The 25,522-nt window shown below is 31.2% G+C and overlaps 1 protein-coding gene and 1 pseudogene across 1 annotated transcript in view; both read left to right on the forward strand.

The window, feature by feature from the left end:
* RIMS2 (regulating synaptic membrane exocytosis 2) overlaps positions 1-25,522 on the forward strand; it is a 579,688-nt gene that overhangs the window by 307,675 nt on the left and 246,491 nt on the right. The window contains exons 13-16 of the mRNA XM_011373284.2: positions 5,713-5,760; positions 8,998-9,128; positions 12,924-13,095; positions 18,356-18,509. Coding sequence (XP_011371586.2) covers positions 5,713-5,760; positions 8,998-9,128; positions 12,924-13,095; positions 18,356-18,509 — 505 coding nt within the window. The remainder of the gene's footprint in view (positions 1-5,712; positions 5,761-8,997; positions 9,129-12,923; positions 13,096-18,355; positions 18,510-25,522) is intronic.
* LOC111747442 lies at positions 18,019-18,137 on the forward strand (annotated as a pseudogene).

Below are 25,522 nucleotides of genomic sequence, written 5' to 3' on the forward strand. Positions count from 1 at the left end.
ACCATCAATTTTCTCATTAGTAATTTTAATTAATTAAAATTCAATTTTAATTTTTTACCATAATGCTTTCTTTATTAGAGTTAGGTTTTCTAGAATTTATTGAGACTTTGAATTTGTGAAGATATCTAAAACTTTTTATCTTAGTAGTATTATTCCAAAACCCAAGGTTGTGATTTTTGCTCAGTACTTTAAAATGACTGTCATGTGTCATAGACTTTTAAGAGAAATAAAAATTCTGCACTATACAAAATGGTATATTTAAGATAAAACTAAATATTTATGTATTCTCTGCTTTTGAATCTTTAGGAAGTTTTGGGTGAATTTCATAGTAATCTTTGGAGTATGACTATTCTGAAATATAATGATACTTGAGATGCCTTTGTCAACAGACAAATCTAATTAAATGGGTAAATATATAATAGATTATTGAGCATACCAGGTGATTACATATTAAGTGATCTCTAATTTGAACATTTTATGATGAAAGTTGAAATTCAACTATATGTTTTATGTCCATATTAGACGAGCTTTGCAAATTTAAGCCCTTTTTTTTATTAACTTATTCAGTTTTCATTCCGTTTTAAACAATTGAAAATATTCAAATTTATCCAGTTATATTTTAGAAATATACAGGTTAACATTAACAATGACACCAAAAAGTTACTAAACTTGAAATTTTATGACTATTAAGAATTATTTAGATTCTCAAAATTTGGACACTGAATTTTGGATAAAAATTATAATTAAAAGCTAAACTATTCTTGGGCTGATATTTTAAGAACAATAAAAAACGTTTTTATTAAATCAGCTATGAAATTTCTTTTTTGGGGGGGAAGAGGAGGTGTTTGATTTTTACTGAAGAATTTTCATTAATTAAAAGGAGATATAGGAAGTGTAAGCAAAATTAACATATTAAAAATTATTTTAAAAGCCACTAGAGATGTCTGTTCTGGGACTATTTTGATTACAAAGGTGACAATTACAAAAAGTTAAGCAAGAAAGATGAGATAGAAGAGTGTAAATGTCTTATTGAAATGAATTTCTTATTATTTTCTTTTCTTTTCCCTTTTATAAGCAGAATGAACTTTTCATTTGAGGACAATGGTCTTCTTTCATTTTTTCATAATAAGCATCTTTCTACTATTCTCTCACATATGTTGACAGCACAGATGTTCTCATTTATGGTTATAAATATATTTTTTCCACCATTTTAGAAAGTGGTAATAAATGTTAGCTCTTTTTTTAATGGTTCTATTTAAACAGTTCATTTTTAAATATGCTGTGGGTAGATGGATGGTGCCAGGATTGTGAGCTCACGCGCGTGCACGCGCGCGTGTACATATGTGCGCATGCGCGCGTGCGTATAGTTAGCGTCAGTCGGTGGAGGAGGCAGGAGTGAAAGTTATATTCCCATGATAAGTAAGTACCAATTTTTTACCTTGTTTGAAATTCCAAGGCCCTGTTAACAAACCGGACTAGGAGGGAAGGATGAGGAGCCTAGCATAGGCATTTAGACAAATTTCAAATACCACAGTTTTTGCTCATGGTTCAAAATGAATATGGTAGAAAGGGAACACTTAAATATTTGAGGAAAATATAAACTTAAAAGTTTTACTTACAAATATATATATATATAATGGTATAAAGTTGTAGTATTTATATTTATAAATGTTCGTTTAAAATCCGTGTAATTGTAATTTAAAACGTGTACCATTTTATTATTTTCTTATGTCTTGGAAGGAGTATGTTCCAATAAGATAATGTTTCTAAGTACAATAATAATTGTTGTGGTAAATCTAGAAAGTGCAGATAAATAAAAAATAAAAATTGCCTATAATCCTGCCACTAAAATATAACCATTCACATACATATAAATTTTTAAACAAAACTGTTAATAAATCTGTGTATACTATTTTGAAGCCTGCTTTTTCATTTGCTAATGTATTGTGGACTTTTTCCTTTAAACTTTTTTTAAAATTCCTCTTAAAATGATTTTAATAGCTATTTAATACTCCATTTTCACTTAATTTGCTATTATAGGATATCTTGCTTGTTTCTAATTTATATTATAAACAATGATGCCATGGAAATCCTCTAATATAAATCTTGCATGTTTTGCAAGGACAAATTAATTTTGTCAGGATAACCTTGCGGAAGTAAAATTATAATAAGAAAGGAGAAGAAAGTTTTAAGATTTTTTGAAATCTATTGCTCAAATTTTCTTCCAAAAAGTTTTTTAGCAAATTAAACTCCAATCGTGTATTCAAGAAATATATGTTAAGGTCTGACTCCAGTTCAGCCATAATATTTAGTAGCTGGGAATATAATAGTGAATATCATAGACATGAATTTTACTCTCATGAAACTTAATTTTATATTCATTCTTTGCAGGAAAACATAAGCAAGATACCCTTTTGGATATAGTATTTCCTTTTATATTTGATTCTATTTCTGCCAACTTTGGTTTGCTGTAATAATGTAGAGGTTGGGAAAATATGTGTCCACATATATCACCCTTCAGGAAAACCCTTAGGAAGTCACAGGGCAACGTTACAGTTCCTGTCTCCTATTTTACCTTTGGGTACTTTTGATTTTGGTCAAATTTTACCCTAAGTGACAACATCATGACATTGCTTATGCCTGAGAATAAAGGTATTTGTATAGTATGTGAGCCGACCTTCCTAATATATTTATGTCAGTTCACTGACTGATATTTTCTCAAATGAAAAACACATATAATACAAATTATTGTTTAGACTTTTCATGCTCAAGGCTGTTGAGTTTTTAAAAATTATGCAATGTATTTCTTCTCTATGCTTGAATTGTGCTGCTGCTTGTGATTATTCTAGGGCATAACTACGAAAGTGCCATTAATGTTTTTGGTGAGAAAATCAGTATGAACTCAGGTTTATGACACCTGGACTGTATGTTAGCTGTTTCAGTATCAGCACCCACTTATTTTGATTCTTTTTAAATTTTGTATTCTTCAGTGATATAGCAGCTTCCTTCTTCTGAGGATTACCTATATAATTCTCTCAATATTTTAAAAGTAATTTGCAGTCTTTGGCTAGTCTTTTTTTTTTTTTTTTTTTTTGATAGAGCCTTCAACTCTTTTAAAAGTGAAAAATGGCCCAGAATTCTTTTTTTCTGTAGGAATACACTGACTCTTATTGACAATCTTATTTTACTTTATGGTTGCAATGTTTCCTTAAGTTACTTTGTTTTAATATTTTTCTGACTCCATTTTTAGTGATGAGTTTATAAATATTGTACATATTCATTTTATATGCCCATTTAAAGGGAATAAGTAATTGAAGAATAGGTATGTATCCTTTATATATCTTTAGAAACTCTGTAGCCTTTTCAAAACTTTCTGTAAATGAAAATTTTTTCTTTAAGCTTTTATCTATCATACCTGATTGTCACAGCCTTGTTATTCCAGAAGCATTGCTTAAAAGGAATGTCCTAAAGATAGTAGTGCAGTATATAGTAGGAAATGACATTAAAAATGCAAAATAACTCATGATTTACAAATTCATATTCTTCATTTGGATGAAGCTAAATTGTTATAGATATCATATATTTCCATGCTCAAAAAATGAAATAATATTAATTACAAATTGCAATGAGTTACATAATACTTCATTCCTATATGAGATATCCAGAATCCATAGAGACAGAAAGCTGTTTAATGGTTGCCAGGAGTTGGGGCGATGGCGGGATGGAGAATGATTACTTAATAGGTACAGGATATTCTTCTGGGATGATGAAAAAGTTTCGAAACTAGGAGGTGGTGGTGGTTGCACAGCATTGTGAAGGCACTTAAATGCCATTTAATTGTACACTTTAAAATGGTTTATTGTATGTTATTTGAATTTCACCTCAATTAAAAAACTAATAAAACAAACATGCTTTATAGCCAAGTTTAATGTACAAACTTATGGCTGATGATTAGGTTTAAATTGCCATAGATTTTAGACAATTGATTTCAGAAATCTGTGAGTTGCTCCTTTGAGATCATATTAGAAGGTCAAAAATATTTGCCTTGAAAGATTAATTTATTTCAAAGTACTATTTTTAAAGTAAATATTTTAGTTTATGAATTAATATTTACTTCCATCATCCTGATATTTTTGGTCTAAAACAGGTGAGAAGGCAAGGAATATAAAATGCATTTCTAAGTGAAGTATTTTATTAGTGCCTTCCTTTAACATGCGTAGTTAATCTCTATGAATTTCATACATCCCTTCCCCATTTGCTAGAGAATTATATAGCTGGGGTTATGCAGACAGAAATCAGTAACATACTCCATTTCTAAACATTTCTTTCTTTGGAAATGTCTCCTCACAAAAAGGAAGACAGCTTAGATTTGAGACTGCCTTGGTTTTTGGAGAGAAAGATGACTCATGATTGAATGATAGTCTGCTTTTAAGGTCTGCTTTCCTTTCCTTTGGGTTTTAGATTCATGTCTAAAAAAGTGTCGGATGATAGTTGAATTGGGCAACAGTCTTCCTAGTACCTATTAACTGTTTCCATATAGCAGTGGAAAAGTCTGAAGCCATTAAGTATTTACAGCTCTTTGAATTAGACGAGAGACATCCATGAGAAATGTGAAGAATGGAATCGAATTTTGGTGAAAGGAACAAAATTAAACGCCTTGCAGTCAGTCCATTCCCAGCCCAGAGATATGCATCTGATTTTGTTTGACTGTTGACATGCCCTAATAAAGACACACAATTCTGATTATCATGGTGTCTTTTGGAAACTATTTCAAATGAAAACAAAATAAATCAGAAGAGAAAAGAAATGTAACTGTAAGAATGTGAAATAGTGATTTAATCAGGACTGGTCTCTATTTTCTATCTTCTTGCTTTCTGTTTGAGCTTCTAGTCTATTTTTTTGGGGTGGTTCTGTTTCTTTATCTAAAAATTGTAGATAATAGTAACTACCTCCTTGTGTTGTTGGAAGCAATGGACTGTTATTAAAGGTTTGGAAAAATATAAAGAACTATATAAATAAAAAGAAATGAAATATTGTCATTAATAGGTATGATTAGCAATAAAGAGTGTTATTGACAGTGGTTCAAAATAAAAGGTGTTTAAATACTAGAACCTTGTATAGATTCTTAAAATATGAATCAACTAATCAGTATAGTGCATTCCAGCATACTTTTATCTTACGGTGTTTATTCTTTTAAATGCTAAAGCCAATTTGGCTAATGTTTTTTAGACTTCTGTAAGATATGTCATTTTGGAGAAGTCACACAATTATTTCTATGGATGTCTTTTCACTAATAATTTTGTAATGCATTTTCATCTAACTTTTTTTGGACTGTGATTTTTTTCTATGTAGTGCATTTAAAGGTGAAACTTGACTTTTCTTGGCTCTTGGTTTATGTTTACACTCATTCTTTTAGATCATATGAGCCCAGATATGATATTTTGCATTTGGTCTTAATTCCTGTTATGTTGATTACATTTAAAAATATGATATAAAAATTTGAGATTTTATATAGTTTTTATCTATTTTAGCATTTTGGCAAAATTAATTTATTCTTTACATTAAATTACTTAATTTAGATATATCTTGACATGGAAAAGTTATATTTAAGGGATAGTTGTATGTGTTTGTTTTTACTTTTGGTCTTTTAGTTTCAGCGTGTTGTCCTTTTGGTTTTGTTTTATTGCTTTTTTCTTTAATTTTGCTTACCAGAGCCAAAGCCTTAGTAGAAGAACAACGCCTTTTGTTCCTAGGGTTCAGGTAAAGGCCTTGTCTGCCTGATAGAAACTAAAGTTGTGTTTTAACCCTTATTTGTATGTTTTTGGAAAATGCGTAGTAGGGAAACTTTTTTTGGTATGTTGCTCCAAGCCATATTATTGACTTTCAAACCATTTTATGAGCTAGCTTGTAAAATTCTGCATGGGGATTAAACTACAATAAAAATTTAAAGAGACAATCTTAGTTAGTGATTTTATATGATGAACTGAATACCAAAACTCGTAGGTTTCAGAGTGGCATTTAACGTAGATTCTGCTTATATATGTAGCATTGAAAGCAATAGCTAATTTTATACTGTTGATATTTTTCATTTACTGCACAAGGCTGCTGTCTCTTTAAATCATTCATTATATCACTTGACATCTACATTCTCTTGCATTTTCCAAGCAATAACTCCTTGAGGAGAATTGGCAAATAAATTTGTACCTTACCTAAAACATTAATTTTATGCATTTTAAAGTTCAACTTTTGGAAAGTATATTACTTTTAAAAATCACAATCCAAATAAAATGTGTTGGGTTTATTTTGTTTACATTTTGTAATTGTCATTCCATTTAATTTTACTGTAATACTTGGGTACAAGTTATTTGCCTCTTTTCATTAGCAAACCCTTATATGATAAAGTAATGTCAATATAGTTTTTTCTAAGTAGTATTATGCTTTCCTTGCTTCGCTGCATGTTTTTTTGTCATTGTTGGTTTTGAATAATATTGATTTAGTTTAAATTTTAAAATTAAAATGGTTCTAGTTAATATTATTTAATGTAAAATGTTTACTCGTGCTGCTCAGTTTCTGCTTAGGAAATTTAAACATGGTTACAAGGTAAAGCTGGAATGATAATTATGTTAAAATAATTAAATTTATACCAAGATTTTTATTAGTAAAATTGACGTAAAGTAAGAAGTATGTTATATGTAGAATTGTGAAAATACAGCTGTTATGTTTTGGGGAATCAACAGTTATATTAACCATTCATTTAAAAAGCACAGATAAAGAATTTAGAAATGTGATAAAATATTCTAACTAATAAAATGATTATGTTTTGATAATGTGAACTGGATATCTGTTAAAAACTTCAATGCATGTCCTGTAATATAAAATGAAAATTAGGGCTACTGATCAAATGCCCAGCTTAAGAAAGTTTATTAAAAAGTTTGATTTTGATAGAAAAAATCAGTCAAATTAAAATGTGCCCGTTTCATATCTATATTATCTTAACATTTATATATTTGTAAAATGTAATTTAATAAGCTGTTAAGTATTATGAAAATATTAAAGCCACATGCCTAATATCTGTTTTTATAAAAAATGAATGTTATTAGTAAGTGATATTTTTGGTTTTCCATGGCATAAGAAAATCTAAAAAGAATACTTTTTTGTCAAACATTTGAAATGTATATCTCAAATGTTTGGTTGTAGTGATTTCAAAGGAATAAAAATATTACCTGTAGAGATGGCAACAAGTGCTTAGTCTCAATCCTTCAAAACAAAAAACTTACAGAGATCAATACTTTGCTCTAATAATTGAGCTTAACCTAACAATGCTAATTACGGTTTCTTCGTCTTTTAAGTGTAAAATTTATTGAAAAAATTTTTAGCTTTTCAGAATCTTTTTTCTCTTTGAGGTGTCATAATATTCATGTCATGATCCTCAGAGAAGGATTTTTAATATCGTGGAAAAATAAAACCATAAGGATTTTCATTTCTATAGACAATAGAAAATATCAGAAATTAATCTGGTTTTGGTCACACAGTTTAGAGGAACCATGATGCTATCTGACAGAATCTCTGTTTCATCTCATATACAAGACACTCTTGTATTTCTTACATTTTTCCCCCTTCATGTCTTTTGCCAGAGTAGTTCAGTCTCTTATCTTCCTCTGTATCTAATTTTAAAAATTTTAAAAATTAAAATGGTTCTAGTTAATATTATTTAATGTAAAATGTTTACTCGTGCTGCTCATATCATTAAGCAAACAAACATTTGAACTTTTTTCCATTCAAATGTTAAAGGCTCAGCTTCTCATTCTCTAAGATACAAAGTGAAGGATTCAACAAAGCCATGTTAGAATTGGAAGTGAACTACCAATATTTTATATATAAATAAGTTTATATATAACAGAGCCTGACCCAGACCTGATTGTCCACTTTGGAGAGGAGAGGAAGGACAGATATGAGATGTATATTTAAATTCTTTTAAACTGCTGCAAACGTCGTACATTGAAATCAATGGAAAAATTAAATAATTAACATACATGCACATATATATACCGTAAAATATATAAACCATAAAAATACATATTACATAAATATATTCTTTCCCAAATTCCAAATTTTTTATTCAATTTTAGTTTCAAAATAGTAGTCAGAGATGTGCCGAGTTCTGAACCAAAATGTGAGTCAGAGCCACAGTTATCATAGATCTTGACATGGTAGAATCAGCTAGCTAGGTGTGGGAGTGTGAGGTATGTGTGTAGGAGGTGACAATTGTTAAATCAAATGAATTCAGCAGGTGGATGTGAAATTCCAATCTCTAATTATAGCATGGGGAAATTATTCACATTTCCTCATCTCAAATGATCAAATATACTCTTATTCTAAGGATGATACATTCGCATCACAAACAAAAAAGAGACTTTATGTCTATGTAAGAAAAACTTAAAAAGATGAATTTATTATAGTTTTAAATACAAACTTAAATAGTCTATTGACTAAAGCTATTAGTAATTCCCCATTGCTTATAATCTTTGAAATGTCTTTTACTGAGGAATAACATAAAACATTGGCTTAAAAATTCCCTGTGAATGCCATATGAACAAGTTACTATCTGTTCAATTCATTTTAACCATTTATTCTGAACTCACTATTGTAGCGGAGCCAAAATGAACTACAGTGATTCTTGCATGAAGATAGACTGGCAGCAATCATTGTATATAAAGTCCTTACTTATGGTAGTGTAATTATTATGTGCTTGTTAATCAGCAATCAAATTAGTATAAAAAGTCCAAGTGATTTATCAATCAAACCAAAATATTGAATTAATCTTCTATTCATTGAAGTTATTAAAGCATATCCTTTAATTTTAAGCTCAATTTACTAAGCGAAATTTATATTCTGTGCTAATATTAGTGTATGGAAATGGGGCAAAGATTGGGAATGTAAACATTATGTTAAGGTAGTAAATGTTTAAGCTGATAAATGAATATTTTTGCTTTTCAGATAAAACTATGGTTTGACAAGGTTGGTCACCAATTAATAGTTACAATTTTGGGAGCAAAGGATCTCCCTTCCAGGGACGATGGGAGGCCAAGGAATCCTTATGTTAAAATTTACTTTCTTCCAGACAGAAGGTAGGAATATGAAATAAAAATAAATGTTGTTGAAAATAAGTGAGAAACGTTAATAGCAGTAGGTGTTTTGATTATTATTTATTTTTATATATCATACCAATCAGATGCTTATGAAGTTTAATGTACGCCTAATGATTCTTAGAAATCAAAATAATGACGGTAAATACTTTGAGATTTTTTTAAAACTTATCTCTGTGCTTTTTATTTCATCACTACTTATCATTAAGGAGATTTACTACTGGGCCAGAATCAGCTTCTTCAAGTATAATTGTTTTGTATCCTTGCTAACAACATAAATATTGTTCTACCCTGATTTAAATAGAGAAATTAGGATTGCAAAAACAACTTATCAGAAATTTATCTAATCACCCTCAATTTCAGACATATAAAAAATAAGAGATTATTCAATAAATATCATGCAAAAAGAAAGAAGTAATGATACTTGTTACCCTTTCCCCAGCAATTCTGTATCCCTGGCTTTCAGGAGAGAGTGTTCTCATGGTCTGTTCGTTTTTTCTCAGGTTGAAAGTGGCTGGGCACCCATGTGATCTTAAATATGTTTACATACTTTTGGACCCTTATTTACTTACTTCAAGTTCAAAGTCTTCCAGTTTGAGTTGAGTGCCAGACTATCATCTGAAGAACAATTAAGGCAAAGTAAAAGATGAAATGAAAGAAGTAAACAATTAACCAAAGCCTTAAATTGTATTTTTGATACGTTTTGAAGTAAAAGTTATAGGAAAAATTTCTCAGAAAATATGTCAAAGTGGCACAACATCTAAAGTTATCAGAAATTGTTTGCTGTATAAATTTCTCTTATAAAGTTTACTTGAAGATAGTTGTTTTATAACAACTTAGGTTGTCTTTTGGACAGGAAACACTTTGAACTTCAAGGGAGGAAGAGGACACCCATGACTAGAGCTGTTAAATCTAACTTAAACTTCAGTTGGTTGACAGATGCCACAGCCGTATTACCCTGACATTCTGGAGGCCTAGTCACTTGGCTTTTTAGAGCACACATGGTTTCCTAGTGTACACATCCTTAGAATGCCATCATAAAAAACTGCAGAAAATGCTGCATTCCCATCTATGCTTTTGTGCACACACATACCAAGTTTTTACTTACTCAAAACTTTGAAGAAAAATATTTTATGATGATAAGGTCTCTTAAGTTATTGAATTTGCTTCTTGATCTTGATTGACTATTTTCGTTTATGTTTATTCTATTTTCCATATCCCTGCAACTTTTGGAGCAGATAGAGCTAAAATGGAAGCGAAGGTCCCCTTAATCACTTATTTATATTCCATATATAGTATTTTTTCATTTCTCAACACCAAAGAATGTGAAACAATTGAATATTTTCTTCTAAGATTATTTTTCAGTTGAATTTCTTTGTCAGTTAACAGGAATATTTAGGCAGATTTGTAGTTTATTGGTGAAGAAAAGAATTCTCCGGTCAACAGAAACAGCTACATTATCATCTCAACTTTTTTTTTTTCATTGACACAAGTTTTTACACTTGAATAAAGGATTATTTATGGTTTGGATATGAATTATTTCATTTTTCTTGACAAATTTTTGAGAGAAAAACTACTTGAACAAGTGAACATAGAAAATAATTGATGCCATTTATTGATAAGGATTTCTGAAGGGGCAAAGGAGGCTACGTAAAAGAGATTTATTCTAGAATGTCAGTATGTCAATTATGCCATTCAAAACATTATTTTCTACACAGTGTACTATGTACTCTAAAAAAACAGGTGGGCAATTTTTTATATCTTGAAGTAAAGCTGGCTACCAGTTAAAATATTTTTTCTTTCTTACATTTTGAATTAAAACATCAAGTTTTTGCATTCTGTTACTAAATTAAACTAAATGGAAGCTAAAAGTATTGGTAACATGAAAATAGAAAAAGCTTTAGGTTATATTTTATTTTTTAAAACTATTAACTACATTCTTGACAGTTTAATGATAGTGTTAGAGATCTATTTTACTATAGTTAGGCAGCTATTTAAAAAATATCTATAGCGGGCTTATTGATCTTAGTTTTTAATTATTTTTAATAACTTTTCAGTGTTTGACTTATACAGCATGATCTTATGTAGAAGGCCTTCATTAAACTTTTAGAAAAACTTATTATTTTTTAACTTCTGAAGACAATTTTTCAAGTTCTTTCCATGCATTGGTCCTTTTATGCACAATAAATTGCCTTATTAAATTGTCATCATATATGGTGAGTTTGTGAGGAACTTCCAAGATTATCTAGTTTTCCTTCTATCCAGTGCAGAAATCTCTTTAAAATAGTCATTCTTGTCTGAGAACTTTTTTCACTGCTTAAGAGGAAGTCAAGGCTTATTCTTCTGTTCCCTTTCGTATTGCAATATAAACTATTCTTGAATCAGACAGCAAGGCTCCTTAATACTTTCTTTCTAGCCTTCATAGAAAGGGCTTTCTGTCTTGACAGTGTGTCATAATTCATTCTTTAATGGATGGGATATAAGTAGATCCTTATAAACATTTGTTAAAATTTTAGAAGAAGAGAAGGACTGAGGGAAAAAATCATGTCATAGTCCTTGTTGTTATTTCTATTATTTAATTGTTTTTATTTACAATACTTCTTTTTCACAAATTTGAATAGAGATAAAATCTCTTACATGGGTTTCCAAATTATTTTCCTTCCACCCCAATTTAGAGACACACTGTGTCCTCTTAGTTCTCCCTGCTTCTTATACCAACATTCTTTAAACTGTGCTGTGCTGTGACAATTTGTAACAGTTAAAATGGTTCCACTTGGAGTTCATTGTCCACTTGCTTTAAATAGGCTCTCTAGATAGCTTAGCGTGTCTATCCTAGATGATTTTCTTTATTTCTATTCAGCCATTGATCCTAATGAGCTAAAATGCATACTTAAGTACATACAAAAAGTATGTATGTACCCAGGGAATGGGTAAGACAATCCAATATAGTTCAAGAAGAAATATTTGAATTTTTTTTATTTTTATCTCATTATTTTTAGTTTCTTTTTTGGATATTTATCAATGTATATAATATATTAGTACAACAGAAGAGTAATACATGCATATATAATTCATAAATACATGTGTATATAATGGAATGCATAGTTAAAAACATTCACTTGTTAGATATAGGTAATTAACAAAAGTATGGAGGCCTCTGAGGTGGAACTTCCATCTATCAGGATGGCTGTCTTCCATTTCCATCTAACATTTTAGTGGCTACCTCACTTAGAAATAATTTTACAATGTTTTTAAAGACCTAATAAATGTCAAATAGGCAAGTATGTATTTCTTATATGTAAGTAACTTGATAGAATGTAATAACAATTGCTCATTAGCTGAACTATATGGATGTGAAGTTTTGAACATCAAAATTTATTAGGTGTTTTGTTGCACAATAAGAGTTTTGTAGTTTAAGTGAATAGTATATGTAATGATACTAGTTATTAGCATTTGGAAGGCTTTGAATAGGGCAGTATATTTAAAAATTCAGAAATAAGATCCTATAGTTTGGTTTTATTTAGAGTTTAAGAAAGACTGACTTTAATTATCATGGGAAAATCTCAGATTTATTGAAATATTGCTATTATTAAGCCATACTTATAATGAGATATAATTATACACGTTATAGATTTTAATAGCAGTTTTAAGGATTATATATGTGTAACATATGAAAAATTTGTGGCAAAACTTGTTTCCTGAGAAATTTTACAGTAATAATTTTTATGGCAAAACTTAGAGGTTTATATAAGTTCATACACACTTTTTTATTCATAGTGATAAAAACAAGAGAAGAACTAAAACTGTAAAGAAAACATTGGAACCCAAATGGAACCAAACATTCATTTACTCTCCAGTCCACCGAAGAGAATTTCGGGAACGAATGTTGGAGATTACTCTTTGGGATCAAGCGCGAGTTCGAGAGGAAGAAAGTGAATTCTTAGGAGAGGTATCTGGAATTATTTTAAAGTTTAACTCTACATGATCATCCTGAATACATTTATTTATATGACTGTCAGTAAAAATTTATATTTTTAATAATTAAAAAATTTGTCAATTACAGTTTGCATATTAGTTTCAGGTGTACAACATAGTGATTTGATATTTATCTAACTTACAAAGTGATCACCCAGATAAATCTAGTACCCATCTAACACCATACATAGTTATTACAATATTATTGACTGTATTATTCCTTATGCTATACTTTACATCACCATGACTGTTTTGTAATTACCAATTTGTTTTGTAATTACCAATTTGTAGAAGTGGGATTACTGAGTCCTTCTTTGTCTCCTGTTATAGCCTTTGTTGTAAAGTCTATTTGTTTGGCATAAGTGTTGCTACCCTAGAGTTTTCTTCTCATTTCCATTTTCATGAAATATCTTTTTCTATACCTTTACTTTCAGTCTGTGTGTGACTTTTGATCTGAAGTGAGTCTCTTATAGGCAGCATATGTAAGTGTCTTGTTTTCTTATCCATTTAGCCACCCTGTCTTTATATTGGAGCACTTAATACTTTTACATTTTAAGTAATTTGTTGATACATATGTAGTTATTGTTATTTTATTATTCATATTCTTGATCTTTTTCTTAAAGAAGCCCCTCTAATTTTCTCATAATGATGGCTTGGTGTTGATAATCTCTTTTAGCTTTATCTTGTTTGGGAAGCTCTTTATCTGTCCTACAATTCTAAATGATAGCTTTGCTAGGTAGAATAATCTTGGTTATAGGTCCTTGCTTTTCATCATTTGAATACTTCATGCCAATCCCTCTGGCCTGCAAAGTTTCTGTTGAGAAATCAGCTGACAGTCTGATGGGAGTTCCTTGTAGGTAACTAACTACTTTTCTCTTGCTGCTTTTAAGATTGTCTCTTTCTTTAACCTTTGGCATTTTAATTATGATGGGTCTTGGTGCGGGCCTCTTTGGGTTCATCTTGTTTGGAACTCTGTGCTTTTTGGTTTTGTGTATCTCTTTCCTTCACCAGGTTTTCCATCATTATTTCTTCAAATAGGGTTTCAATTTCTTGCTCTCTCTCCTCTCCTCCTGTAACCCTATGATGCGAATGTTAGTATGCTTGATGTTGTCCCAGAGGCCCCTTAAACTAGCCTTACATTTTTGGATTCTTTTTTCTTGTTGCTGTTCTGATGGGGTATTTTCTGCTACCTTATCATCTTAATTGCTGATTTGATTTTCTGCTTCATCTAATTTGTTGATTCCTTCACTTCAGTTATTGTATTCTTCATTTCTAACTTTTTAAAATGTTTTCTGTCTCCATTTTATGTTTTTTTGTTTGTTTGTTTGCTTGAATTCTGTCTTTTCATTAAAGTTCTCACTGAGTTCATCAACTCTTCCCCTAAGTTCAGTGAGCATCCTTATAACCAGTATTTGGAACTCTGCATCTGGTAGATTGCTTGTTTCCATTTTGTTCAGTTCTTTTTCTGGAGCTTTGTTCTGTTCTTTCATTTAAAACATGATTCTTTGTCTCCCCATTTCGGCTGTCTGTCTGTGTCTGTTTCTATGTATTAGGTAGAGCTGCAAGGTCCCCCAGTCTTAGTAGAGTGGCCCTATGTAGTAGGTAGGGCCCAGAAGCACAGTCTCCCTGGTCACCTGAGCCATGTACTGCAGGTGTGTCCCTTATATGGGTTGTATGTGCCCTTCTGTTATAGTTGAGTCTTGGTTGCTATTTGCACATCAGTGGGCAGGATCGACCCTCAGGCTGATTGTTTGTGAGGACTGGCCATGATTGAAGTGGAGGAGCTGTTGTGCAAAGGCTGACCTTACACAGCAGGATTTGCTTTAGATGGATTGTGGTGCCTTCCTAGTCTGCCCTTTGAATGTGTTGTCCATGGAAGCTGCTGGGTGATTTTTCCAGCTTAGACAGAAAGTAGCCGCTGGGTATGCCAGCCTTGAAGGCTTTTGGGAAGGGCCCTGATGCTGGCTTGGTTCAGTCGCAGCCTGTACCCTGCTCAGGGCCACTTAACATGAGCCACCAAACAATTTGCAGATGGCCATCAACTGTGCTGGGTTTGTCAGTGCCTTGAGAGGCCAAGTTGTGAAGTGAGGCTAGCTGCTGCTTGTGGTGGGCTTGGGGCTGCTCAGAAAGAGGTATGGGGCATGCCAAGGCCAGATGCTGCTTGTCTAGGTTTTGTGAACCTTTGAGAGATTTTAGGAAAGCCCATAGCATGAGTCAAGACAGGCCATTTGAATGGAAAAGGCACTTCAAGGCTTGGGTGGGCCTGCAAGTTGGGTGGAATGGGGGTCTCAGGGAATCACCAGGGCAGAGTGATCTTGTTAGCCGGATTATTGGAGACCTAGACATGTCCATCACCTGTGTCTACACTCTGGGAAGTGAGAGGGCTCGACAGAGAAACGATGAATTCTGCCAGCACTTCTGTATGGCGAAAGCCCCCTGCTCTACTTTAGCTCTAAAGCCAGACGATTTATTTCCTCCCCATATGTCCCTGGCACCTTTCAAGCTGCTGCCCCAGCGTTGGAGCTCAGAGCGAGGGAGTCTGTTAGTGTGTAAGTCCTGCATAGGCCCTTTGAGAGAAATGCCTGGGACTCCAATAGCCGTTTGTCTCACTCGGCCATGATCTCCACTGGTTTTCCCAGCCAGAAGTTGTGGGGAGTTCTCTTCCTGGCACTACAACTCTGGACTGGGGAACCTGGTATGGAGCTAGGACCCCTCACACCTGTGGAGGAACCTCCATGACGAAGATATTTCTCCTGATGTTTAACCTCCCCACACAGGTGTGGTTGCAGCCTGTTCCGCGTCTCTGCCCCACCTATCAGTCTTGAGGTGGCTTCTTCTGTGTGTCCTTAGTTGTCAGACTTCTGTTCAGCTAGAATTCAGGTGATTCTCAATGATGATTTTTCTGTAGTTTAGTTGTCATTTTGATGTGGTCATGAGAGAAGACAAGCCCAGCATTTATCTACCCCACTATCTTGACCAGAAGTCCCACCTCAAAAATTTATATTTTGAATATCCAAAAAAGTAAATATAATTTCCTTAACAGAATGAATTTAGCTACCGCTTTAAGGCAAAACTTATTGATGTCATAAAAAACAATGGTTCTAAGTACTCTATGACAATTTTTACATGTTTATTCCTATTGTAGAAATCTCAGTACTGATAAGAGATTGGTTTGTATTCTACAAATATATTGCTGTGTTTTATAGTATGTATATCATTTTAGTTTACTGAACCAGCTATACCACTAGTAGTGTAATAATTTAATCATGGATTATTTTTTAAGCCCTGTAACATACCTGTAATATGCTAAAGACTGAGGTTTTAAAGGTAAATAAGTCATGTTACTTCAAGGAATTTATAATTCACTGGGCATACAGATGAGTGAAAAGGCAATTATAATATAGTATGTAGATGGTGTTACAGGGAAATGCAATAAGAGTACATACTTGCTGTTTAGAGGAGGGGAAGCGGTCCAGAGAAGGCTCCACAGAGAAAATAGAATTTAGCCAAAAGTCAAGAGGCGTGAAATTCCTGTAGAAGGAATAACAAGACACTAGAGTTGAGGGGGTCTTAGACAACTGCATTGAAATCAGAAAGACAAATGGTAAAAAATGAGACTTGACAGTTAAACTGATACCAGATTATGTCCATTAATAAGTCACATTAGAAAATTTGGTTTTTATCCTGTGGATAACGTGAACCAGTGTTAGATTCTAAAGGAAACGGCTTTATTGCATTTGTATTTGAGAAAAACATTTTTAGTATAATGTGGAGAATGAATTGGAGAGGAGTAAAATGAAAAGCAGTTTTTTAACTATTAACACACTGTTATGCTTTCAGAGTTTTTCAATGTGTTTGGTTTTTGCTGAGTAAATTAAATGGTAACCTCATGGGAAAACAATTTATAAAAATATTTGACTAAATGTGGGTAGCTAAAGAATGGAAGAATGGCAAAGTAGTTAAGAAGAACAGTAATACAGTCGTTAGGAGCAAAGCCTACCGTTTCTTAGCCTTGTGTCCTTATTAAATCTGTTTGTGCCTCAGTTTCCTCTTCAACGAAGTGGGAGTATTAGAGGCATGCTACTCAGAATTAGTATGAGGATTAAATAAGTGTGTGTGTGCATGTGTGTATGTATATAAACACTTGGAATACAATGCCTATAATTTTGAAAATGACTAGGTAAAACAGGAAGAATGAAAGAACTTAGCTGTTTTGCTTCTTTATGTCTCATAGCTAAATAGTGATTTATCATTATAGAGCAGTTCTCATGTACCTAAGTACAAACACTGCCATATTTGTACATGATACTAAAAGAAAATAAAAAGTGTCATTTATTTCTATGGACCGATTTCCTCTGTAAATTGATTAAATATTCATATTATAAAATCTATATTATATGGTTCATTTTAAAAATTCATTTTTTCTCTCTAATTTTTAGGTTTTTGCAGCATGAATACATAGTTTTAAGTAAGACTTTGATTTATGTTACCATTCTTTGATGTACCAACTATGAGCTTAGACAAGTTCTTTTAATCTTTTTTAGCCTTGATATCCTCATCTATAAAAGCTGAATGATAAGAACAAACTAATAGTTTTTTAAATGAAAATTAAGATAACATATGACATGATTTTTTAACACACATTAGGCACTTCTTAATTTCTTAATTTGTTTTACTCTCCCCATTTAGAATTTTGTAAAGGTTAAGTTAGTGAATGAAAATAAAAATGCTTTTTCTGAAATTATAAAATGATATACATATATTAATACTACAGACTTTCGATAAATAAGTATTATTTCTCTGACAGCAAATTTAATACCCTTGAGTGGTAGGTACTCAAGGGTCTACAAAATAAATGTCTTAGATGTTTAAAACTTAAATCAATAAGAATTATAAGGTCTATGGCCATGCTACCCTGAACAAGCCCAATCCCATCTGATCTCGGAAGCTAAGCAGGGTCAGGCCTGGTTAGTACTTGGATGGGAGACCACCTAGGAGGACCAGGTGTTGTAGGCATAAAAAATAAAAAAATAAGGGATTGTAAAGCTGACAAGGTCCTTGCAATCTGTGAGGTCATCCAAGGATTGCCTCACCTAAGAAACAAAACAAAACAAAACAAAACCAGAGTTATAAATACTTATCTTTTATTTTGTTACTGTCAAAACATGAAAAATTATTTAAGAGAATTTCTGTATTATTAGTATATAACAGTTCTTTGTCTCTTGGTTTTATAGATTTTAATTGAATTAGAAACAGCATTATTAGATGATGAGCCACATTGGTACAAACTTCAGACCCATGATGTTTCTTCATTGCCACTTCCACATCCTTCTCCATACATGCCACGACGACAGCTTCATGGAGAAAGCCCAACACGGAGGTTGCAAAGTAAGTTTTCAGTGAAGTTTATCATATCTTTATTGAATTATCTTGAATGATGTATATCATAGAATTTGAAGATGCCATTATAGGTATTAATAGTTATCTCTTAGTGTTTTTATAGCTATTATTGAAACTTTAGTGCTTGATACACTAACATGAGGTGATACTTATGTATTCACTCATTACAGAATAATCCCAAATGAAACACAGTTAGGTTTTAATTTTAGCTTTAGAATATTAAATATAGAAATGAGATAGCTAATACAGTAGGATTTGGTCATATAGCTATAGGTACTTGAATTTATGATTTCTACCTTCATTTTGCCTAATATTTTATGAATATGTCAGATAGCTAGTATAACATAGTGGTTGAAACCATCACCATGAGTATTGCTCAAATCTGAGTTTAAATTTTGATTCTCTCACTTAAGAACTATATGACTTAAGTTTGGTCACCTATCTGTTTCCTCATTTAGAAAATTGAAATGATAATGCTTATGTTACAAGGTGGTAATAAGAGTTAATCTCAGGAATATAAACTGATGTTATTATTGTTGTTATTATTGTTATTATTATCAGTGTTTGCATTCTAACCTGATTTATATATAGTCCAAACCATAGAGTAGAATTAGATCAATTCAGAGAATCTTAAAGGAAACTCAGAAAGTTTTTCTAATTGAAAATTGTGGGCTTGTTGCTTTTACAACTGAAGATTTTCGTTCCTGATGAATCTATTATTGAAAAATGAGGCAAGTGCTTGCTGCTTTGGATAGTATTCATGGGATAATTTTATCTTCATGGGGTTAGCATGTGCCAGGTTTAGTAACATTTTTGTCAATTACTGAAGATCTGATTGACATTAACCAAATTTCAGAAGTGTAAATTACAAGCATGAATTCCATGCCATTTATCAATCATGGGAGGTATACCTGGCAACTTAACAAATAACTGTTTATATGGATCACACCCTTTCCACTGAATACAGGACTAAATTATATATCAGAAGGCTGTTAGATGAATAGAGAATTAGAGCAAAGGATTGGTACTAGGAAATCCTAGAGGATTATCTTCCCTCCTTTATAAAACATCCTCACTAATGACTGGAATTTTATTTTTGTTTAGATGTAGTCTCTCATACTTGAATGGTGTTAATTGAACACTAATTCGAGAGTATTCACTTTTTTCAGTCTCCTCACAGAATAAACATCTAACCACTCTTATCTGCAATTGCTATTACAACATCATTTGTTGTAATAATTTAATAATTACATTACCATGAATTTTATGTGTATTAATTTTAGAATATGTACTCTTTTTGGCCACTGTAATCTACTCATACAATTCTCTATTATGTACTAATTTTATAGTTTAAGTTTATAGGCTACTAATGCTAGCCAACATTGGCCTTTCTTACAGGATTGCCCTTTTCTCCATTTATTTTACTTGTTACGGCAATAAGGACTGGGTTCGACGACTTTCAATATCTGAATTTTAGATCAATGATTTTTATTATTTTTTTCTCTCTAGGTAATTAAGAATAGTATATGTGAGGAACAGTAAGAATAGAGTATTTTCTGTTTAGCTGTATGTATCTTAGATTTTCATGTCATTAATTTAATCAGTTTTGCATCTTTTAATATTTTTTGTCCTCAGAGTGATTCTCGTTACTAATAATTAATGATATTAAATTTACTCATGAATAATATAATAGCTTCATTTTGTACCACGTCAGTCTAGTTACTACCAACTAACTTACAATAAAATTAAATCTCAAATATTGAACATGTAGCTGAATTTTGTGTTTGACACCTAAAATGCTACCATAATTTATTAGCAATGTGTAGGCCTGAAGGTGGGTAAAAACATATACACATGCATAAAAGAAATGAAGATTAAGAAATAACGCTTAGAAATAGTCAAAAAGTTAAGGACATTGCCATTGGCTCATCAATGGCAGGTTCAATTAGGGTATGAATAAATAAATATACTAATTATTTTAAAGATTCATTGATGACAAGAACCTCCTTTAGGATTTTTCTTCATAGAGATAATAAATATTTTGTTTATTTACAAGTACATTTGTATTGGCAAAGATTATGGTGATTAATATATTTGATGGAATATATGCATGAACGGTTATTATTAAAATGTATAATAATCCCTCTTTTATTCTCTATATCCACATAATAAGGTATTTTGGTAATTTAATTTCCGAGGCTACGAATATCACTCTGAGGCAATGAGTTTGTTGAGTGTACATGGATATTTACTGATATTTAAAATGAATAAATGATAATAGTGGAATTCTCTTCTTTTCACTCATGATTTCCTATTTTAAATTTATAGATTCCAATGATTCAAAGCAGAACTTCATGTACATGGACATTAATTTATCATTTTATTAATATATGAGGAAATACTCTATAACCATTCTAAAAATAATTGCTTCATGTATCTTGTAGTTAGCTTAAAATTTCTTAAAAAATCTTTTGCGATGAGAATGCAAATAACTATGATTATAAATTTTGAATGATTTCCCACATAAAGGAATTAGTAAAATGTTTGAAATAGATGACTTCTTATACTATTATTTCTGCATGTGGCAAAACAAGGAGATTGTACGAATTTAAACATCTGTAGAAATAGTCACATATTTATTTCTCAAAAGTCAGAAAGAAATTAGGTTATGAGAAATTAAAGTTTTAATGAAGAAGTAACATTTCCTGCAACATTTTCTTCAGGCTACTGTTGCATACTTCCATCCCAGATGTTATTATTTTGACATTACCAAAGAATGGGAGGAACAGTGCATATTTCAAAAAGTGATTAAGCGTTGTGAAAATGTATAAGGAAGACTGGAGCTATGAGTTCAGATAATTAAAATGCATCAAAGAGAAGTGAGGTTGCTTTTTTAGGTGGTGAACTATCTGCCATATTCATATAATTTTATTTTTGATTAATTGGTGAGTCACATTATTCATTACCTTCCTGATACATAAAGGGATTGTTTTGGAAAGTGTATTTCGATGTTTAAGTTTTTATTGTTTTATATTCTTTACTGTTTTCAGTTAAAGTTGTATAGTGTATTAAGGCAAAAATCTTACTTTTTAACATGCCAGAAGTTATTTATAAATTTGTTTATTACTTGATATTAATTATTCTCATCAAATTTGAACTGTACAAGTTCAGTCAGAGTATTCTTTAATTTTATTCTTCATTCTTTGTCTCATATCAACCAGATTCATCTCTACTTTTCCAAATGTTAATTCTTCAGTTAGTAAAATGTAATATTATCATCACCCCTTTCACTTTTTAAAATAGAAAACATCATACCTATTATACTTTCATTCAGCCCATGACCACAGGTCTTCTAAAGAAAATGAATGGAAACAAATCATTGAGACAAAACCAAAATGATGCTGTTGATAAGATAAAAGAGACAGGTTTTTAATTAAGTTTTCTCAGGATTTCAACTTTCTCGGATGACAGTTATATGTACATAGACAGACCTCTTGACATTGTTCCATAGGTTATTGAGTCTCTCTTTTTGTTTTAATTGTTTTCATTCTCTCTTCCTCAGTTTTGATTATTTTTATTCACTTGTCTTAAGTTGACTGATATTTTCTTCTACAGTGTCCAATTTTCTGTGAAAACCATACTATGAATTATCTGATTAAGAATACTGTATTTTTCATTTTAAGATTTATATTTGTTTTTTTTAAAGTTTCTGTGTTCTTCCTGAAATTTACCTCCTTTTATTATCTGAGTGTATCCTTACATATAGTTATTTTGAAGTCTACTAATTCCAGCATTTTAGTCTTTTGTGGATCTATTTATATATTTGTAAATATATAAATATGGATCACATTGTGTGTGTGTTATATATCTACTAATTTTTATTATCTATTAGACATTGTGTTAATACATTTTAGAGACTCTGGATTTTGAAGAATTTTATTTTATTTTAGTAGATAGTCAGGTTACTGAAGGATCACCTAAAGCCTGTACAAGATATGTTGGGGCAGTTCTATTTGGTTCTTTCCATAGTACTATGGCATAATCCTTAGTATGGTTTGTGGTTATTATTTCTAATGTGTGGACTTTCCAGGCAAAGTCCAAGATGTTGGACAAAATCCTATAACATAATGAGACTTAAACTCTGAACTTTGTATCCTGTGCATCGGGAAATTGCTGAAATCTTGCAGCTCTTTTAGCATTTCAGCTGTGGCTTTCTGCTGGATTTCTTGTTTTTCCCTCTGCAGCTTTCAATTCAGGCAAGGATTTGAGGGGCTTTTGTGTGTAACTTTTGGGTCTGCTTCTTATCCGGCTCCCACTTTTCCAGGATTTCCCCTACAATCTGTTTGTTCTGACAACTCTGAATTCTGGTCTTTGGCTACTCAGCCTTGTAAGACAGAGGGTTTTTACTTGAACTGTAACTCCTCCACAGTGAACCAAATTGGGAGGGCTGTTAGTGGAAAAACTGGTTAAAATATGTTTTTTCCTTATTTCAAGGGTCATATCACAAAATTCTGCCTACATTCGTTCGTTCTTTGGTATCTTTAAATAGCTTTTTATTAAAATATTTTGTCCAGAATTAATAATTATTACTGGCAGGAGAGTTAGTCTGATATAAACTACTATATCATTCTCAGAAACAGAACTCAACATTTTTAAGTAAACTTTTTACTAAAATATAGCATTCATACAGAAATGTGTATATATATATGATATACATATATATATCATGTGTATATATATGTGTATTATATATCATATATATATATATCATAAATATACACCTGGGTGAATTTTCGCAAAGTAACCATACAATGTAAGTAGCACCCATGTCAAGAAATAGAACATCAGCAGCATCCCACCAACTCCTTCTTGCTCTCTCCCAATAATTATTTCCCCTACCAAGGTAACGAGTATGCTGACTTCAAGTACCATAGAATTATTTTGCTTATTATTTAACTTTATATAAATGGAATATTTATACACAGACATGAATTTTAATACAATGTATTACTTTTTCACATCTGGCTTTTTTTCCTTACAAGTATTTTTGTGAGATTCATCAATATTGCTATGTATAATTGTAATTTATTGTCATTGCTTTATACAGTTTCTGTAAATATACAACAGTTCTCCTATTTTTAGGTAAGTTATGAAAGCTATTTATCTAAGTGAATTTTTATGCTTTGTTCAGAGGTAATAACTATATAAGGGAGTTGCTCATCTTGGATTTCAAGTCTGAACTAAACTGTTTACAAATTTTGACATAATGTTGTTTATTAGCAGCCTTCTCAGAAGACTAACATGTAACTAGCTAAAAACTACTAGCTTTGGGAATTAAATTGTTTAATTTTAAAAAACATACAGTTGATTGGTTCTTTGCTTTTAGATGTTGGTTATTTTTAAGAGTGCTTCTATGAACATTCTTGTACATACCTTTTTGTAATCACATGTTTTCATTTTTGCTATGAGTATAGCTAATGGTAGAATAGATGGTTAATAAGCTATGCATATATGCAATTGCAGTAGATTGTTAAACAGTTTCCCACAACTGTACCAATTTATACTTCCTGCAGCAGTGAATGCGTGTTTGAGTTTCGCTACATCCTTATATTATAGTTGGTATTTTTAGTGCTTTTCACCCACCCATCTATGTGGATATGCAGTATTATCTCATTGCGACTTTAATTTGCATTTCTCTAATAATCTTTTCATAGGTTGATGGAACCATTTATATATTCTCTTTCATGAAGAGCTTAGTTAAATTTATTGCCTATTTTTCTTTTTCTATTTTTTGTGTCTTTTATTGATTTATGAGTGTTTTCTTCTTTTAATTATAGATTTGAACACTTTATAGGATAAATGTATTTCACATGTATTCTACTGTAGGGCTTGCCTTTCCACTCTTTAACGGGATCTTCTTAGCAACAGAATTTTTTAATGTTAATGTATTTCAGTTTTCAATTTTTCTTTAGTGCTAACTGCTTTTTTGGTGTTATCAGTAAAAAAAAATATTTATCTTCTTGGAGATCATATTGATATGTTCTTATGTTTTCTTCTAGAATAGTGCTTTGCTCATCTCATTAAATCATTAATTCATCTGGAATTGATTTTCGTATATTGTGTGAGGTAGGGATCAAAATTCATTCTTAATCCTATAGATACCCATTGATCCATCACATTTATTAAAAACATTATGTATATGTGGTTAAGTTTTCTAACTCTATTCCTTTTAATTAGACAAGTTTTCTCTTAGTCAATCTCAAATTGTCTTAATTACTTTAGCTCTATAATAAATTGTGATATCCGGTAATGTAACTAACCCAGCTTTGTTCTTCATCATCAAGATTGTTCAAGAATAATATCTTAATTTTTTGCACTTACAAACAAATAGAGTATCAAATGATGATTTTCCACAAATACCCTCTAGGATCTTGATTCAAATTACATTTATCAATTTGGGGAGAGCTAAAGTCTCTTCCTGGAGTAGGGGAAATTTCAATCCATAAATCTGGTGTATCTCTAAATGATATTTTAATAGGTTTCAATGTATACTTTTTAAAAATTAGACCTATAACTAGGAATTTGATTTAAATTTATTCTGGTATACAGAAATAAAAATTATTATTTATTTGTGTTAAATGAATCCTAATAACTTTTTTCACACACTATTTTAAATTTTGATTTACAATATTATGTCATCTGTGAATAATGACAGTTTTTCCTTTTTCTTTTAAACTGCTATACTTTGCTTTGCTTTTTCTTATTTAATGCTTTGGCTAGGTCCTATAATAAGATGCTGAATGGAAGTGATATTGTTGAGGAGCAGTTAGCATCTGTTTTGTTCTTCATTCCTTGGGAAAAACTTTAACTTTTTCCCCATTATATTTGATATGTGCTACCCTAAGAGATTCAGGAAGGTGTATTTTATTCCTAGTTTGATGAAAGTTTTTAATCATGAATGGATGGATGTTGAATTGTATCAGCTTTTTCTGTATATATGG

This window comes from Pteropus vampyrus, unplaced genomic scaffold (genome assembly GCF_000151845.1).
Source record: "Pteropus vampyrus isolate Shadow unplaced genomic scaffold, Pvam_2.0 Scaffold222, whole genome shotgun sequence".
NCBI classification, from domain to species: domain Eukaryota; kingdom Metazoa; phylum Chordata; class Mammalia; order Chiroptera; family Pteropodidae; genus Pteropus; species Pteropus vampyrus.